This window comes from Podarcis tiliguerta (assembly GCF_965153285.1).
Source record: "Podarcis tiliguerta genome assembly, chromosome: 1".
NCBI classification, from domain to species: domain Eukaryota; kingdom Metazoa; phylum Chordata; class Lepidosauria; order Squamata; family Lacertidae; genus Podarcis; species Podarcis tiliguerta.
The window spans coordinates 97,209,696-97,229,501 of NC_139534.1; the positions used below are offsets into that span (position 1 = coordinate 97,209,696).

General features: G+C 42.4%; 1 protein-coding gene across 2 annotated transcripts in view; it reads left to right on the forward strand.

Moving 5' to 3' along the window:
• Positions 1-18,097, forward strand: part of DPH6 (diphthamine biosynthesis 6) — a 234,274-nt gene extending 216,177 nt beyond the window's left edge. For both annotated transcript variants that reach the window (XM_083452645.1, XM_083452646.1), the window contains one exon: positions 16,276-18,097. In XM_083452645.1, the coding sequence (XP_083308771.1) occupies positions 16,276-16,394 (119 nt within the window). In that variant the 3' untranslated portion in view covers positions 16,395-18,097. The remainder of the gene's footprint in view (positions 1-16,275) is intronic.
• The last annotated feature ends 1,709 nt before the right edge of the window (positions 18,098-19,806 follow it).

Consider the following 19,806-nt stretch of genomic DNA (forward strand, 5'->3'; position numbering starts at 1 on the left):
ATTTGCCCCAGAACAGCTTCCATGTGTTTTAATAAGCCCTGCTCCAAGACCGTTTCCCATTAGATTGTGCCTGTGATTCCCTGACCAATCCTTTATTCTCGTTGACTAGAAGCAGTTTATTGTGCTACAATGTGTGTCGTCTGAAATGTGAACGCCTTTTTTGTTTATAATATATACACAAGGAAGTAATGGATGCAGAAAGATTGAATGCCAAGAGGCAGGCAGTTCATTTGAAAGACACATCTAGAGTGTGTAAGTGAAGTAAAAGCCATTTATAACGTCTTCAGAACTTCAAGCCTGAATTATAGGTTTAGTAATCAGTAGCTACCCGTCTACTCTGTCATTTTTTGGTTAATATATTGCATAGGAGAGACTTATAGCACAAGTTTTATAAGCCTGCAATAAAAATATAACAACTGTTGTATTAAATTATTTAAGTTGTAAACCATTGTAAAAAGGAGGGAAAGTTTTATCGACATGGAGGCAGAAAAAATTATTATGATAGAGTGTAAAATGTATTGTTGCTGATTACTAGAGAGTTTTTGCCCGGTTTAGCATATTGTAAATCTTTACCGTGCCTTCAGAATAAAACACTTTATGAGAGGGGTACCTTTAAATAAAATACTGGTCACTGGTTAAAGATGAAACCACAATAGGATTTATAATTTGCAAACAAATCTCTAGAATTTGTCTGGCAAACAGAAACTATCTCAGAGGCCAAGAAGAAGGCAAATACTGAAAGTGTGGGGGATCAATGGATTTAAAACTTCCAGATTTCCCTGGAGAGAAATGGAGTATAGGCGAATAAATAACTATGCACTGTATTTCCAAGGAAAAAAAGTTTACTGCTTTAATATTTTGCTTTATAGCTCATGCTAGAAGTAGAAAGCAATAACTTGGAATCACGATACAGAGCTATGGATTGTTCGAAAATACAACATTTACCTAAATTAGTTGCTAAAACTTTAAATAACCCATTATAAAGATTGGTTTATCCCACAAAATAAGTAAACTTGGATGTCCATATTATATAGTAAAGTGATTTTCTTTTCTATATTTTTTCCTCTGCCTCCTTTTCTTATACAATAAAATACCAAAGTGTAGGGGGGGGTATATTTTACTGTTTACCCTTGTAAATTCTTCAATAATACATACTGTTTCTCTAACACATTTCAGATGTTCAAATTGCACTGTGCACATTATCTAGGGAACCTTTACAAGAACCCTGTATAGTGAAGCCTGGACTATTATCCCATTATTGCATATGTGAGGATTAGGAAAATGGCGTCACTGAAGGTTGACAGGTAGTGAACTTAGACAAGATGCTAATGGGACTTGGGAGTAAGCTGTTGATATCAAAGGGCTTTACTCTCTGTTAAGTGTGCTCAGGATTGCAGCATTATGAGAGCCAGTGTGGTGGGACACCAGGGTTCAAATTCCCACTCAGTCATGAAGCTAATGGGATGACCTTGGGCCAAACTGCCTTCCAGCTTCATCTACCTTACAGGGTTGTTGTGGGCTCAATGCTATACATGGCTGCTTGGTGGTAAATTAGTGAAGGTTATTCCCAAGTATGGGGACGCGGGTGGCGCTGTGAGTTAAACCACAGAGCCTAGGACTTGCCAATCAGAAGGTTGCGGTTCGAATCCCCGTGACGGGGTGAGCTCCCGCTGCTCGGTCCCTGCTCCTGCCAACTTAGCAGTTCGAAAGCACGTCAAAGTGCAAGTAGATAAATAGGTACCGCTCCGGCGGGAAGGTAAATGGAGTTTCCGTGTGCTGCTCTGGTTTGCCAGAAGCAGCTTAGTCATGCTGGCCACATGACCAGGAAGCTGTACGCCGGCTCCCTCGGCCAATAAAACAAGATGAGCACCGCAACCCCAGAGTCAATCACGACTGGACCTAATAGTCAGGGGTCCCTTTACCTTTACCTTTATTCCCAAGTATTCTGGCATGGGATTGCTGCAGTAAACACACTTGCGAAGGTAGTGAATCCTGTTAAATCTAGTGAGACTTGTTTCTCAGTAAGAATGTTTAGAATTGTGCTGCTGCTGTTGTTTATTTCATTTATGAATTGCTTCTCAAAGCACTTTTACAATACAATAAGAGCATATATAAAACAAGTTCATATATAAAAACAATTAAATACCTTTATGTGTTGATGAGCTTGTAGTCAAGTGAGCTTTGAACTGGTGAATGTATGTGTAGTTTTATTTTTTATTAATTTACTTAAAAGAATATTTCTGAACTGCCAAACCATGCTTCCCCATTTTATCCAGATCTCTAATGTTAAAAGAAGAAAATGTTGCCCACAACCTGCTTGCAATATCTGAATGACTCTTTGCTAGATTAAGCCGCAATCTGGAATCCCCATGAGTCACTGCACAATACTTTGTTGTTGTTACTGTATTATTATTATTATTATTATTATTATTATTATTATTATTATTTGTTTTTTGTACCAAGCCCATATGAATGGGTTGCCCCAGCCACTCTGGGTGGCTTCCAACATAATATATAAAAACACAACAGAGAGACCCTAGAGACCAGTAAGAATCATATGCCAGAAACAAGTTTTTGTATTCTGGTCTTACTCTTAATGGATTGTTGTTGACATCTATATTGTTACTATTTTGTTGTTGGAAGTTTTGCCCTAGTTTCAAAGAGGATGGGATCCAATATTGTCAGGGAACTGCCATCGGAGCGGGAGGCGGAGAGGAGGCTCCCGGACGATGGTGGAGAAGGTCCTAGTAGGAGGAGGGATAGCCCATCCGCTGGGGAAGGTAATCAGCGCAACACCAGTGGAGAAGGGGAGGAGATGGAGGAATCGGAGAGGTGGCTCCAGGACTCTTCACAGGAGACCAGTGGAGAGGGTACTAGTACTCCGTTGCCCACACCCACCTTGCGCAGAAAACTTTCGCGCAGGGAACGGGGGAGAAGACTGGGCGTCAAACAGCTTCTATGCTGGAAGTGGTTTAAGAAACACCCACTGACGGATTCTGCCAGCGACTGAGGCAGCCACGGAACTTGAGGCTGTCCTGACAGAAAGGGTTCAACCATGCAACCTAGCCAGGAGTAAAGGCAACTTACGCACGAGCAACCCCTAGAACCATTACAAATATTTCAAGCAAGTAAATTAATTTGCTTAAGTACAAAAGCATGCTGATATAAAATTGGTGTTACTGTCCTCCGGTGAAGTAATCTATCAAGCCTTCCACCCCACTGGAGGGTTTTTCCCACCCCCTTCCATGTACTAGTGTACATTTTTACTAGTAAAAATGAGGATCTGTTTCTATTGTTACACACCACCCTCAACCTATGCTGAGCAGTACTGTACTAAGGTTCCAGCGGGTTCCAGACGCCCGCCCAGAGTTGTGTTTCCATTGCAAAATCAAGGAACATAGGAGTCTGCAGTGTCTTAGGAAATATGGTTTATTCACACCTGTTTACAGCTGAAACCTTAAATGGAGAGGGTGCAGAACATTACACCTGAATAATGTATCTCGTTGCTCCTGTCATAGCTTCAGCAAGCTTGAGTCGAAAGCAGCAGCCAGCCATGGCCCCCGGTCGCTACCAGCCAGTGCACATGGAGTTCTGCCAATTTTTCGTCCCCGTTCCCAGAACACTTGTCAGAAACCTCTGTATAAAAGGACAACTTTTTTTGGTGTCACATCACACCCACGTTGGCCTGGCCTGGCAGCCTCCCTCTTGGTTACCCGGTAGGGTCTTTTGTCTTGTTGGTAACTTTTGCTGTGGGTTAATTAGACAGGGCCATCATCTCCCTCTGCCTTTCTATCTGGCAGAAAAACAAGCTCAGCCTGTCAACTCACCTTAATTATCAGCACTCTGATTAAATCCCAGCACCCAAAAATCTAGAGGAGGAAATCTGGCGCTCTGGGGGATCTCTGTTTCCCCATAACACTATCATAGTAGCTTTAAAGCACCCTATCTATTTATTTTTTAATCTAATTTTTATTTTAAAAAACTGTTTTCGTTATTGGACCACTGGAATTCACGACGTTACTGGGAAATATTTTTGAACCTCCATTAGACCCTGTCCTCTTCACTGACATGTACTTTAATGAAGAGGGCCTGATATTCGGTGACAAGTTAGGGCCTATGGCATATATAGCACCAATGATGACCACAGATTGGTTTAGAGAGTGGGCATCTTGCTTCATTTTGCAACTGACACCTCTTATTGGATGTTTTATTTCCCTCTAGCAGTACTGTAAGATTATTAAAACTGGATGCTGTGGCCATGGGTCACAGTAGGGTTCCCCCTCCCTCCCTGAAACAGGTACAAGAATAAATCACAACAGTGTTTCACTGTGCCTCACAGCTTGGCCTTCTTTTTTATGGGGATATCTTCCTTGCTGAGATAAAGGTCACCTCTCCATCACTAGCCCTTCATGTTTCTCAAAAGTGATTAGAACGTCACATCAGTTTCCGTTCTCAGCGCCCTTCATTTAATAAACCCAATATCAGCTAGAGCCAACTTCTGCTTATAGCCTTCTTTGCAGATGTGGCTTGAGGCTTCAGAAATCAAAGTGCTGTTCTCCATAGTAAACACAAAGTAAACTAGCATGGTGCTGAATCATTACTGATGCATATGCACGTTGTGTGTCATAGATGCCAAACCTCTGAGAGGTTGCCCTAAGCAAATTAGTACGCTTGCATTTGTATGGTTGCAAATTTATTAGCAAAATAAATTTGATGGAGTCGCTGCCACTCACGGTCCTACAAAAATGGCTCAAGGAACATTCTGATTTGCACACCCTTGGTATTGATTATGATGTTTAGGAAGGGTGTGCAAGTGCGTATTTTTTCTCGAGAGTGACTCAAATGAAATTCCACTAGTTTATTTCACATAAGTCACCAGATACAGTAATAACGACTTCTGGTAATTGCCAAACTAGTTGTGGGATTGAACCTGTGACCTGAGAATGGCTTGCTGTGTATCCCGTAACCAATCCCCTAAGCCATCCATTACCCTCTTCCAGGCAGCTGTGATTAAACTGTTCTGAGAAGTCAAAGCTGGATCAATAGAAATGATCTACAATGAATGAATCATATTTAGCATGTTCAGTGTGGTGGTTGGTGCTTTTGTCACTGCATGTGGTTTACAGTCTTGGGGAAGACTTAATCCTCCGACTTTATGGCTGCAGTCCTACCTTTAACCTTACTGTAATGTATTGACACAATCATGAACACGAAATGCAAATAACTGGTAAGACCCAATGCTTCTAACATTGTTCTCATAGCTTTTCCAACATAATTCTTTATTGTTCTCAGTAATAGAGGCTGGAGAGATGTACGCCTTTAGGTATGGCTTAGCTTTAGATCCCAGCTTAGCCTTGAACTCAGGCCCAAACAGGGACTTACAATGATTAGGATCACAGCAGGTGTGGATGGGAATTTAACTCTTTCTTCCCTTGGTGCAATCTTTTGAAGCTGTTGTTTGCTGTGGAAGAGGCATTTTCCTCAGGAATGTAGCAGGGAAACAAAAGGTTAAATCCCCACCGCCTCTGCTGCCACCCATGCCTGCTGTGATCCCCATTCATTATAAGCCCACACTCCAGAGGTGCAGAATAAATGTAAAGACACAATTACAGTAATTTCATCTCTGTTTAGGGCCCTCAGTGGCTCTAAGCAAATAATTATACTTCCATTCAGTAAAATGGATCTATAGTACCGTATTTTTCGTCCCATAGGACGCACCTAGTTTTTTTGGGGGGGGAAATAAAGGGAATTTTTCCCCTTTATTTTCCCCCCAAAACTAGGTGAGGAAACCAAACCAGGTCGGGGAACAGCGGGATGGCGGCCCAGCGCGAGGGGCGCTCTGCTTCAGGGCACCCTGTGCACCGGGCGGTAGGCTGCTATCCGCAGCCTAGGGAGCCCTGCAGAAACTCCCGTGGGCTCCCCAGGCTTGCTGATATCTTCCTGAGTCCTGGAGAGCGAGAGAGGCTGGTGCGCACTGACCCCTCTTGCTCTCCAAGCTTCAGCGAAAGCCTGTATTCACCCCATAGGACGCACACAGATTTCCCCTTCATTTTTGGAGGGGAAAAAGTGCGTCGTATAGGGCGAAAAATACGGTATATGGAATACAGTGGTGCCTCGCAAGACGAAAAGAATCCGTTCCGTGAGTCTCTTCGTCTAGCGGTTTTTTCGTCTTGCGAAGCAAGCCCATTAGTGGATTAGCGGATTAGCGCTATTAGTGGTTTAGCGGCTATTAGCGGCTATTAAAGGTTTATGGGATTAGCGGATTAGCTGCTAAAAGGCTATTAGCAGCTTAGTGCCTTAGAAAAAGGGGGTGGGGAACGGAAAAAAAACCCCAGGAATCGCAAGACATTTTCGTCTTGCGAATCAAGCCCATAGAGAAATTCGTCCTGCGAAGCACCTCCAAAACGGAAAACCCTTTCGTCTAGCGGGTTTTCCGTCTTGCAAGGCATTCGACTTGCGGGGCACCACTGTAATGAGCTAATGAAATTAGCATTTATACACAGTTATGTTTTCTTGGATATTCAAAGCACTTTGGCAATCATTGAAACCACCATGGAAAGTCTTAAAGTATTCTTATTTTCTCATATTGCAGATGGGAGCATAAAGGAGATAGAGAGAGTAGCTTATTTAAGCGAATCCAGTGAGTTTGTAGCCGAAATTGTTTTCATGATGTGAAGCTCACACTCTTTACCACCCCAATATATTGGTTTCCACACACCAGATAAAAAAAAAATTCTAAGCTTAAAGAGTTATGAACATGAAGTTGTCAAATCTTTGGGGACAAAAAGGATAAATTCAGGCACACATGTACAATGTCACTCTGAATCATTCTCTTTTCTAGAGGAAGTCAGAGACTTATGCTAGCATCATTCCGCTTAGAATCTCTAGACAACATAAGGTAAGGACAACACGTGCTGAGGACAAGCAACATGATATACCTGCAGTTTGTAAAATGCCCAAAAAATGGCATAGATTTTGTCCATCTATGGTCAAAGCAAACAGCATTCCATTTCTTTTAAGCATATATTGGTCAGCATTCCATTGTTGTTGTTTTTATCTTCATTCGGCTATTTCCAGCTTTGAAACTATTTGGCATAGAGAGTACGATGATACCCAACAAATGTTGAATTTATTTATTTTTTAAATCATCCTAGGATGTCAGCTCACTTAACAGACACTGTTACAACAGAGTCCATGTGTATCCACTAAAGGACATATTTGCTTCAGTATGTCTCATGACAGCTTCTTAAGGGGGGGAAATATTTAAGTGAATTTAACACTTGTGAAAGGTGCCAGATTGACGGCCCTGGAGAAAAGTCATTGATTTACAGAAGGCACAGGCAGAGCTTTCCAAACACTGCCCTAGCAAAGTTCCCAGCTCTCACCTGAAGGCTTTACTTACCACCTCTCAGATTTTGCAAATCACTGCCAGGTGATCTCAATACTAGCTAGTGCTTTGGGATTGTGTACCGCGATAAGCAGTTGTAAATCAGTCACAGGAAAGAAAAGGCAAAGGGTTGTGTCTCCTCCAAATGTGCTGCTCAAGCTGATACAATTTAGTATATGCAGGTTCACTGGGGGGAAATCTGCATTGCCAGCATGGCACAACTAATTACAAGCGCAAACCCACAGAAGGAAGCATTAGTGGCAGCGTGTACAGGTCAGGTCAACGTTTTATATAATGAAATGTGTGGGAATAGCAGGAGGGAGGTCCCCCCCATCTCGTTAATAACTTGGCTCTGGCTTGCTCATATCTATCCATAGAATACTGTATTTCTCAACTTGCAACACATCAATACCACTCCTCCAAAATTCAGAATTGTAGCTTACATGCCAGTAGCCATATACCCTTGAGAGTCTCAAATATCACTCAGGCCCCATAGAAATAGTGTGTAGGGGAATTTGCATCAATCATTTGATGAATAATGGATGTAGTGTTTTACTGGTGTTACTTTCTTAGTAATCATAGAGACTGGTCTTCGAAGTATAGGACTCATGAACACCATTCCACTGAAGTGTGTACTTTGTGTCAATAAGTGTAATTTTATAGTCAAAGGGTTGAATTCAGCCAAGACTGCAGTGCTGACCCCACTTACCTAGGAGTAAGACCCATTCAGTTCCATAGGACTAGGGATGGTTAGAATTGCACTGTAGGTTACATTCAGAGTAGACTCATTAAATACAATGGGAACAGTTAACTCAAATCTATTTATTTCAGTAGGTCTTTTCTGGGTGTGACTCAGACAACATCTCAAAAGTTAAAGCCTAGTCTTTGTCCTCTAATTATCGTTTATACACATCTTTCAGAGGAATTCTAGGTTAATGCAAGATTCATGCCATGAATATGAACTCTTCTCTCCCCTAGACACCCACCCAAGAAAAGCTTCTTAATTCTTCATTCAACTAGCCATATTTGATTGTGCTGAGCATGTGCACACAAGTCCAAAATAACAGCACATACGGCTCCATCTTAATGGAGTCAGTGGTGCCTTCTTAGTGTTGGCACCCAGGTTTTGGAATTTCTCCCAGGTCCTTTTGCCAGGCCCTATCACTATTGTCTTTCAGGCACTGGCTGCAAACTTTTCCTTTTTAGAAAGACCATATTGGATTTATATTAACTGATTTATTAAGGATATGAAGCATGCTGAGTAGAATCCAAGACAACTGCGCCCTTTACCTGAGGTGGGCTGGAAAAGATCCTATGAGGCCTCATAAAGTGTATGTAATCCATTATGCTCTACACATGAGGAGGGATTATGTAAGCCGCGTATGCCTCACACCATATACAGGGTTTTTTGTCTCCACAACAGTATGTGAATCAGCCCTTTTGTCTCAGCAAGTATAACTGAAAGCTCTCTTAAGTGAGGAGTGGATATATCAAACCAATCTGTTTCATGTGGATAATTTTGATGAGACTCAAGGCTGATTTACTGTCCAAAGACACCAAACAACTAAGAAGAGATACTTCTCACAATAATCTTGAGGAGACAGCAACATTCTGTGACATCTGTATCAAAGACTATTGTGATGGTAGAGCTTGGTTTTTTAGTTCGGAAACTGCAGTCTGAAAAGAAGGGTTCTTTGCTATCGTTGTTTCTGCTCTGAAGCGGTGTGGTATGATTTTGGGTATCCATAGAAAAGAGAAGGCGGTGTGGCGGTGGGATTGTTGTTTCTTAGATTTGGTTTAGTCACCGTCAAGTCTTCATGGAAAGAGAAAGGGGGCTGGTGTGCTCCTACCTCTTTTGTCTTGAATTACAGGGTTTAGTGAGCACAAATCCTATAGAGTCCACAAAGCTCTAATTAACACCTACAGTGAAAAATCTATTGTTAAACTGGTCATTAAGCAAACTTTACTGTGGAAAAAAACAAGTTAGCATGGTGGCCTGATAAAAGGATGTACTGTGTACGATGACAGGCCCATAATTGAACCTTCTCTAAAAATAACATAAATGCTTTACAGGGTTTTTTATTTATTTATTAGGCTCTGGGGGGAAATGGTAACCATCTACTTAACTTTAAAAGAAAGTCAAGAATTTTTCATTTCCTCAGCAAATGACTCAGCTCTTAGAAAGCACAATTGCCATAAATGTTAGTGCTCTCCCTACTCATGACAATACCCTTGGCCTCCAGTCCTTATGGGAGCTAGTAACTGTCTTTTCCCTTACAGACTTGCATGCCAAATGAGATCATCTTCTGAGGCCCTTCTCGGGGTGCGCCACTGCCCTTGACTCTCGGAGACAGAGATATGTGGTTTCTCCTGTGGTGGTTCCCCAGCTGTGGAATTCACCTGACACTCAATAATCATTCTGTGCATGAAAGCTTATAAATATGAATTGGCTTTATCGCCTATATTTTATCTATATTTATTGCTGCCTTTAACTGGAGTCTTTAAAAAAAAAAAAAGGAGAGGCAGGAAATTATCTTTCTCATTTTTGAGAAGAGTATGGCCTCTCTGGCTTGTGTGATCTCTCTGACCTTACTGGCCTTGCTGCATTTCATCGGAAAGACAGTGACTCCAGTTTTTCTGCATTTTTGCTCCTTTAGTAACTTGGATGAGGCTGAAGAGCCTTGATTTTATTCTGGGACAAAAACCAGGTGTGCAGTTGAACTGCAAGAAGCCATTCTGGGTCAGAGGACAGCAAGATAAGGCCTATTAGGCTGAGGCCTATTAAAGGGCATGAGATAGTTCTGCTTGCACGTCTTAGAGACTGAGGGAGGTCACTGAGGCTACCTTCAATGAAGACTGGCTTGCTGTCTGGACAAAGAAAGAAAGGAACTAAAGTTTACATTCCCCAACTGACTCCCTTGTGCTCAGAAGGTCTGCCTGGAAACCAAATTGTGTCTGGTTTCCAGGAAGAGGAATGCCACTTACATGTGCTAAAGAGGCTAATAGCAGTCAATACCGAATGGGGGGTGTTCACTGGATCTTCTCAAGTACTTCCAACAACATGTCTTCTGGCTTCAGATCTATCAAATGGCCAGGGCTGGGAGCAGGACACGGTATTGTCAGTAGCTTCCAGGACCCATTAATGTTGACCCGTTTGACCCATCTGCCCATCCTCCATTGAGGATCTATGAGGTGGCGCTGAGTACATCTGGGAAACCACTCTCCCTTCTCAGTTTCTCACAGTGCCCTAAAGAGCCAATGAAGCATCATTCTGGGGCATTGTGGGAAATGGAAAACGCTGGACATCTTCCTGGCCATTGCCACCAAGTTCATGACTGGAGAAACGGAATGAGAGGCACCTTGTTAGGTGACCTATTATTATTATTATTGTTTATCAAACCTAAGAACAGCATTGGTTTCCCTTCTCTTTGTTGTAGAGGGCAGGCAGAGCTATTGAACTCTCTGGCCAGTGGAGCTTTGGTCTTCCACTGGAAGAGCCTGGGCAGTACGGCTAAAAGGTGTTAAATTCCTCAAAAGCCACACAGTGAGTGTCTGTGGGCACAGAGTGTGGCCCTCTTGTGTGAGAGAGAAAAGGAAAGTGATTGGGCTGCCAGAAGTGAAAAATTGGGTAAGAACTGTTGCTAGGATCATTGGTTGTTTAATCCGTTGCAATGACCTGCATTTGTTTTTTACCTAGGTATTTGGTAAAATTGGAAATTTACATTTTTGTCCCCCTTGTAGTTTTGCCAGTTTCCCTTATGGTTAAACTGTTGCTTGTTGGGCCTGCTTATGTGATTTTTGTAAATTTTGTATATCCTACAGTGACAGCCTGCTACCTGAAACCCCCCTGAGATGCTTGTCTAAAACCCATTCAGTTCCAATAATATTAAATAGGTTTAAGTGTAAGTCTTTCTAACGTGACTTAGAAGTAAAATCAAAAATTGAATAGCCCTTTTTGGCCCAAGCGCCTTGTTGACAGTCAGCCACCCCTCTGAGGACAACATGCCAGCATTGGGTGTGGCTAAGGTGTATATGTGTGTTCACATGTGCACTTGCACCGCACATGTACAATCACCACATGTGCAGCAGATCCTCTTAGCAGGCATGCAGGTACACAGCACATACTCCCTCTCGCTTCTCAAACATGCACAGTGACACACACAATCAGCTTTTCTGGCAAGAAGGGCGGAGAGGCTGCCTTGTGTGCTGCCTATTGCTCTTAAAGAGCAGACAGACGGCTTTATCTGCAGTCCTAGTACTGCAATGTTGAGCACTGCGATGGGAGGATCTCTAAAGAGCAGGCAGAGTGCTTTATGTCCTGATCAGATTGGGAGATAAAGCTCCTGGGGCTGGCGGGCCATTTTCTTTGGGCTGGATCCGACCCCCCATTTTAGGCTGTAATCCTGTACTGTACAGCCTTATCTAGGAGCAAATCCTATTGCACTCAGTGGGGCTTACTTCTGAATAGACGTGCTTAGGACGCACTGTTAGACCCTTTTATCAGGAAATAATTAACTTGCAAGTAAGCTTATTGGCTTCCAGAGAATTATTTGGGAGTGAAAAGCAATCCACCTTAAGAACAAACTTAAAAGGAAACGAGATTTGTTGTGTTTTTAAAACCACGTTCAGGAACCTGAGATGCTGCGACAAAACAGTTCATTTGTGCAGAAAATATATTTCCCTTCCTGCTACTGTTATTTTACCACAAAGTCAGTGAGGCTTTTTTAGAGGCCTTGAGCTTCCTCAAGTTTCACGTTTTCATTGCATAGCTGATCATTTAGGGGACAGGCTTGTTCCAGACAGCTTTAATTAAACTGTGCTGCAAAACCAGATATAGATCAATGGAAATGATCCATAACAAGAGGCTAATCATGTATTTAGCAGTGTTCAGTCCAGTTCAATCACCTTCTCCTGTTTCTGTGGCTTTACATTCATGTGGCAAAGGCTGAGTGTTTGCATGTATTTTTTTCTTCTTAATCCATCCCATTAGTGGCCATATGCTTGGGCTTCAAGGGAGACAAGACCTGTCTGCAATCTGCCAGGGATTTAGAGACATCAATAATTTGTGAACAGTCATGTTGGTACTGGTCGAAGGGTTAAGTGCTCAGCACGCCAGGGGCACCTCTGTGGGGACTGAAACTCTTAGTCGACTGTTAGGAACCTGATCCCCCTGTGAAGCTTCTCTTCAAAGCACATGCTGCATGTCAAATCCATACAGCTGAAGCAATGGAGCTTTATTAGCTCTGGGATTTAAAGACCTGCGCTAAGTGATATAACAGTGTATTTGGTTAAAACACAGAGAGGAAAGGTAGCAAAAGGAGCATGGCAGGGACAAATGAAGAAGAAAAAATCTAGTACTCTGGCCTACAATTGTGCTCTTTCTGAAAATGTCCCTCCTCCGCTTTCATTTCAGAGGACAGAGACTAGTCCTTGGGTTTCTCTGCTATAGCTGCCAATGGCAGGAGTCTTGTTTCTAAGCTAAGGCATAGATTTGGCTTAAACTTGCACTTTAAGCAACAGCTTACTGCACTACAGGCATTGTATAATGTTAATAGAGCAATCTGCAGGAAAGCATATTGGCCCTCTCTGTCTGAATTGGCTTACATAAAAGCCATCAGGACGACATTATATGCCTGTATCTTTTTTCCTTTCTAGTGTGGAACACTTAAGTAGCTAATTTGTGATTAGCGTGCACTTTAAATCTCAGAATTTAAAAGTATTCCCCCCCCCCCATCCTCATACGTGCTCTAAATAGGTTTCGGTTTCTAAAGGCTGCAGTGGTTTTGCCAAATATTCTGTCAGGAAATAAAATACTTTACCTTTTTGATGTGGTTTTAGTATTGGGCAATTGCTTAATTGAGTGATAAAAATTAAATTTAGTGGAACACTTTGTTTCAACATATTCAAGGAAGAGAAATAGATGCAAATAATTCATGGGTTGACATCTTCGATCCCTGTCCAATGAAAGCCCACTGAAAGCAACGAAAATTCAAAAAACAGTGGCAGGCTTATGTGCCAGTGATTTCATTGGAAGAAAGGCAAGGCTTTTGCTAGTTTGTGCTCTCAATGGGTTGCCTCTCATCCACTTGACAAGTGTGTGCAAATGTAGCTGCCGTGTACATTTCCAGTTGCCTCATTGCAGTGGTGCTTAGCTGACCCTGAATGAGCACATTGCTGGAAAACATAGACCAAGTTGTTTTAAACATGGAACATGAAGTCCTTTTGACTTCTGAGGCAACTATTGATCTTGGGTTCAGCTCAGTCAATATTCACCTCTAACACCAACCATTTCCATCTGTTAACCCCTTCCAAGCGACGCAATATCTGCATGAGAAGGCCTTGGACAATGCTCTATTCTCGTAAAGCTGTTGAGTAAAATAATAATCATCAGCATATCGTCTCTGAATGGCATAGGTTGTGGCAGCTCTGAAATCGTAGGGAAAGAATAATATTTTCTGTCTATGTAGCTAAGCTTTGTAATAGTATGAAACATTGCATTACAATGTTTACCTGGCCACAGTGATCCATGCGACGGTCATCTCCAGGCTTGACTACTGTAATTCGCTCTACACAGGGCTGCCCTTGAAGCTGTCCCAGAAACTCCAGCAGGTACAGAATGCTGCAGCGAGGCTCCTCACGGGGTCTCTGCCATGGGAGCATATTCACCCAGTGCTTTTCAAGCTGCACTGGCTCCCGGTGGAGTACAGGGTCAGATTTAAGGTGCTGCTTTTGACCTTTAAAGCGGCCTAGGACCCTCGTACCTACGGGACCGCCTCTCCTGGTATGCCCCACGGAGAGCCTCAAGGTCCATAAATAACAACACCCTAGTAGTCCCAGGCCCTAAGGAAGTTAGATTGGCTTCAACCAGAGCCAGGGCCTTTTCAACTCTGGCTCCGGCCTGGTGGAACGCTCTGCCTCATGAGACCAGGGCCCTGCAGGATCTGATTTCTTTCCGCAGGGCCTGTAAGACAGAGTTGTTCCGACTGGCCTTTGGCTTGGAGCCAATTTGATTCCCTCCCTCTCTTTCTTTTTTCTTTTCCTTCTCCTCCGATGAGGCTACATTTTAATATTTTAATGTTCCATTATTTTAATGTTGTACTTTACTTTTGTTTTAAGTTGTAATCATTCATCTTGTTTTTATTATTGCTTGTAAGCCGCTCTGAGCCCGGCTTTGGCTGGGGAGGGCGGGGTATAAATAAAAAATTATTATTATTATTATTACAATTGCAATATTGTAGAATCTGACAATGGGAGGCCAGTTAAAAGCCAAATCTAGCATCTTCCCCCCTCCCCAGTGTCCTTCAGATTTGTGCTCTGCTGCACAGAAATAGAAAACATTTTTAGCCACAAAAGTGCAACATAGCTTAGTAACTACCACTTTCCTTAAAAGGATGCACTATAAGTTGATTAAGAAAAGGAGTGTTTCTTGCAATTACTTTTCCATCATTTTCTTAAATTATTCTCATACATTATTTGAATGAGCTGGATTTGTGGTAAATCTAATGAAATCTATTAATTAGCCTATGGATCTCAGCATCATGAAACATTGGAGGGGCAGTCATATTTGCCAGCAAATAAATAAACTTGTTGGAAAACAGTCTTGAATTGAGTTATTTAAAAAAAGTTTATTAAACAAAACAAAAAAGAAGCAGTACAGTATAACACCTAGTTAACTGTTCACAAAATGGTATTTCACATTTCTACACATTTAAGAAACATTCATACTGAGGCTTCATTGATATTTGCACTTACAGTTAATTCCAATAAACATTGGGAGTTACTTCTAAACAGGCACATGTCTGAACTTTAAAAAAAAACCTAGGAGGAATTTTTTGGGGGAACTCGTCTTATTTCTTTGGAGGTGAGTGCTAAAGATAAATCTTCATTATGGTACTGCCTTATTTGCTCCCTCTCCCTTATTAATTAATTGGATACGCCACACCTTCATTACTAATCTGCATTCCTTGTATAACTGACAAGAAGAATAAAAATACAAAATTTGTCTCATTCTGCATACATACACAGCACATCTGAAAACAATGCAACAGCAGCATAGTGCAGAAGATAACAGCTGCAATCAGAATAAAAACCAAAATCTGCTGGAAAGAGTTTAAAAGCCTAGCAAAATATTTGCCTGCCTCTGAGAAGAGAAGAAGATCTCAGTGCCTGACTGGATTGGTATAGGAGAACCAGCCTAATAATAAAAGACTTGCACACAAGTATTATCAACATAAACCTAAGCATCTAGAAATGCAACATATTTCAAGAAACCAATAATAAACCAGTAAATAAGAACAAAAGCAGGGTACTAAAAATACACAGTACACAAATAGGAGAATATTCATAAATAAATGCTAGTTGGCATCAAACTCGTTGACTGCTTTTGTCTACTGAGAGCTCATGTCTCAGTCTCCTGTCCGTGCTTTAGAAAATCAGATGACAAGAACTATAAAAGAGGATTGTTTACTTCTACATTAATTACATAAACAGCTTGCATTTGGAACCAACTTGCAGGTTCCAAGTTGTCTTTATTTTATTATTTATTATATCACAGTACCATTTGTGTGGTTGAGGCAGTTTCTACGTACAGCACATTATAGAAAAGAAGTACTGGGAATTATGATATTACCAAGTTCCTGGCTTTTCAACCAACAAACTAGGATGAAACTGGGGGGAAAGCTCTCCTGCATTAAGCTGCAATCTGAACTTTCTGCATCAAAATGTCAAAGGAGCTGTGCTGAATCATACCAAAGGGATTTCTTTATTTTAATCAGGTTGTTTTTTGTTCTTTTTAGATAAATACGCTTATTTGCAGCATGTGGTTATGTTGTTTTTGAATGCTAAAATGAGTTGAAAGGTATCAATGGATCTGTTTATTTATCTTGCAGGACTCCGAGGACATCTCAAAGAGCAAATGGGCAGGAAAGCACCAGCTCTAATTATGGTACCTGTGATGGATTTACCTGGCAACAAAATTATTCACATAGCATGTTGGCTCAGCCAGTAGCTAAACACTGAGCATCGGCCCATTCATTCCACTATAAAAGCAAGAAGACATCACGTGACTGTATTGAAAATGATGGTGGCGCATTAACAAGCAGGCCTGTCTGTACCTGAAACTTTTGGCAAAAGATACCGTTTTCCCCACTTTTCATCATGGGAGTTTTGGAATATCATCTGGTATCTGACAGGGAATTTAAATGTCACATCCATAACTCCATAATCTCTCCTGCCTTGTATCTTTCATGACCAAGATCAGATCATACTCCATTGCTTTAGCATAACCTTTATAGAAGACTGCTAAGTTTACGTGGAAAATCCCTTAATTACATTTATACATCCTTTGATAGTTTTGGGGAAGATTTTCAACATGTTGCCCTTAATTGGTAATTTCCTCATACTGGTGTACCTTCTGTTGATCAGAGTCTTGTTTCAAGGGAATGCTCTATTTATGCTGACACAGCCCTGTTAAGCTTAATGTACTGTACTGTCATAAGTACAGTAAATGGCCCCATATTGCCTGAGATCCAGAGTCCTGTACACACATGAGGATCCCATCATTAGCTCTGAGAGGAAAACAGCTGCCAAAGCTCAAGGGGCTCATTCATGCCCCATAGCAGACTGCAGGAAAACCTAACTGAGCACTCAGAATGGATCCACTGCCAATTTGTTGTAAAAAATGAAGCCTCCAGAGAGTGCCTATTAGTATTCATAGCATGCAAATACAAATCCATCACCGCAGCTCCAGCATTACTGGTGCAGCCTTCCCTAAATAGACATTTCCGGGGAGCGGCATCTGCAAAAGGCCATCTCCTGCATTGCAGACATGATGGGAGAGCTTTACCAGGCAGCAGTGGCAGCTTCAACTCAGCCTCCTGGCATGGTGGCAGATCTCTAGATTGGGATTACCAAATGGAGCCTCTTGACTCGGGGACTTTTCCTCCTCCGCTGCACCCTTTGCCACATGTGGTGGTAGTGGCAGTACATGTTCAGGCATCAGCTTCTGCCGGGGGGGGGGCATCATCAGCTAGTTGTCTGCCATTGAAACTAGACCTTCCAGCAGCATGCCTTCAGACAGGGATTAACTTCTCAAAAGTCATTTGGACAATTCTGGACTGCAGTTGGTGCAAATGGTGCCATTGGTGCAAATGGTACACTTGGTGCCGTTACAGAATATGGAAGCCACTCTGTTCAGTAATTCCATGGAGAAGCATTTTGCTAAACCAAGGTCTGAATTTTGCTCCCATTGCCTTTAATGCACTATTGCATGACTTTCTTATGGATCTGGTTGCCAGGATCTTCCTGCAGCCATAAGATAAAAGTTTTGCCTTGTGCAAATTTCTGATTAAATTTATCCTGCTTTGAACTAAGCTTCTAGCTGTGTTTTACAGCATTTTACATGCAACCCTTTCCTCACTCCCAACAGACAGTTGTTGAGGGCTGGATGCCCCCTAGAAACTTTCGTAGCCCAAAATTTATGTGAGTGAATTATACTCACAGGCTTAATTTGCCAGTATCTGCAACAAGCCCACAGCTGAAACCCACTTGGTTTCGATGAGGCTGTGCCCTGCTGCTGTGAATGTATTAAGAGGTTTCTCCATTGCTTCATCCCATATTGATTATGGCATGGGGACAATCCATCTGAAAGCAGCAAAGCAGCTCTTTATACTTCTTTGCATGGAGACGTTTTCAGCACATCACAGAATTGTAGGGTTACTGCCTTACGTCCAGTAAGAGGACCCACCTCTCTGGCTAATTTGTTCCATTGTCAGACTCTGATCCCTTCAAGTATTTTCTCCTAGTGTTCAACCCAAATCTACTATCCTGTACCTTAGGCCAATTCGATCTAGACTTTGTCCTAGTCTATGTGGCAGAACATTATCAAGGGCAGAATACAACTAAACACTTATCCAAGCAGTTTTGCCTGAACAGCGGAACTTTGCTGCCCCATTTACTCCCTCTGTGTCCCTGCTCCAGAAGGCAGAGGGAGGGGACCCAGAACTTACTTAGGGGGCTCAATAGGAGACGAGAGAGGGGGGAAGTTCTGCTGCACAGCCAAAAGTGCTTGCATTAGTGGAACTGTTAAGTATTTGAAAACCTATGATGAAAGCATTTTTAGGTAGCATAAGACAGATCTCAGTGGCTCAATTTCTAATATAGAACTACCGTATTTTTCGCTCTATAGGACACACTTTTTCCCCTTCAAAAATGAAGGGGAAATGTGTGTGCGTCCTATGGAGCGAAGACGCCATAGCCCCGCGACCCTCTCCCGGCTGGAGAGGTGATGCACGGCTATGGCAGGAGCCTCTATAGCCGCGCATCACCTCTCCAGCCGGGAGAGTGTGCGGGGGGGCTAAAGAAGCCCCCTGTGACCCTCTCCCAGCTGGAGAAGTGACGTGTGACTATGGCAGCAGCCTCTCCGCTACGCTTTTCTGCTGCTCCCTGACCTGCTCTTTGGGGCTGGTGGTGGGCTTCCCCCCGCCAGCCCCAAAGAGCAGGTTGAAAGGAACCTGAAGCCTGGAGAGCAAGAGGGGTCGGTGTGCACCAACCCCTCTCGCTCTCCAGGCTTCCAAGGTAGCCGCCTGAACACACCTTAAATGGCACCTTGTTTTAGAGCGGGAAAACAAGAGGGGGAAAATTCTCCCCCTCTCTGCGCAGCGCCTCCTGCCGCTTCGCTGAAGGGGCGCTGGGCAGAGAGGGGGAGAAATTTTTTTTCTTGTTCTCCCCCTCTAAAACAAGGTGCGTCCTATTGTCCGGTGCATCCTATGGTGCGAAAAATACGGTACTTGCCCCACAAGGTATGGCTGCCCCCGTTCCCTCACTGTTTTCCATTGTTTACTAAAGACCATTTTATTCTAGCAGACTTTTCTGGTATGTGACAGATAACATTTTTTGCTTCATTTTGACTGCTGGGTTTTCTCCTTGATCTATGTGTTTTCTATACTTGTTTTCACAAATTTGTAATATTTTAAGTTGTGAGTTTGCATGGTGCTGCTGCAATGGGAGGACAGGACTTCAACGTTTTAATAAAATAAATTGTTGTCGTTATTGTTGTTGTTGTTGTTGAAATTTGTATACCACCCTATACCTGCAGGTCTCAGGGCGGTTCACAGGATAAAATCACAAGATAAAAACACAAAATACATAATCAAAAGAAAAGCAAGGACAACCCAATAAAATAAAAAGGGATTCCTTCAGTCCTCTTTTCTTTAGACCAGGCATGCACAGTCCCGTAAGCCTCTTGTATGCCTCGTTCTCTATTCCATAGCCCATCTTTGTTGCCCTCCTCATAATCAGTTCCAATATGCCTGAAAGTGCAGCACTGGGTCCAGTACTCTGAATGAGGTCCTAGTAACACAGAACCAAGTGTGACTATTATTTCACAGGACTGGAAATCTATGGGTGATATCCAGTGGTGA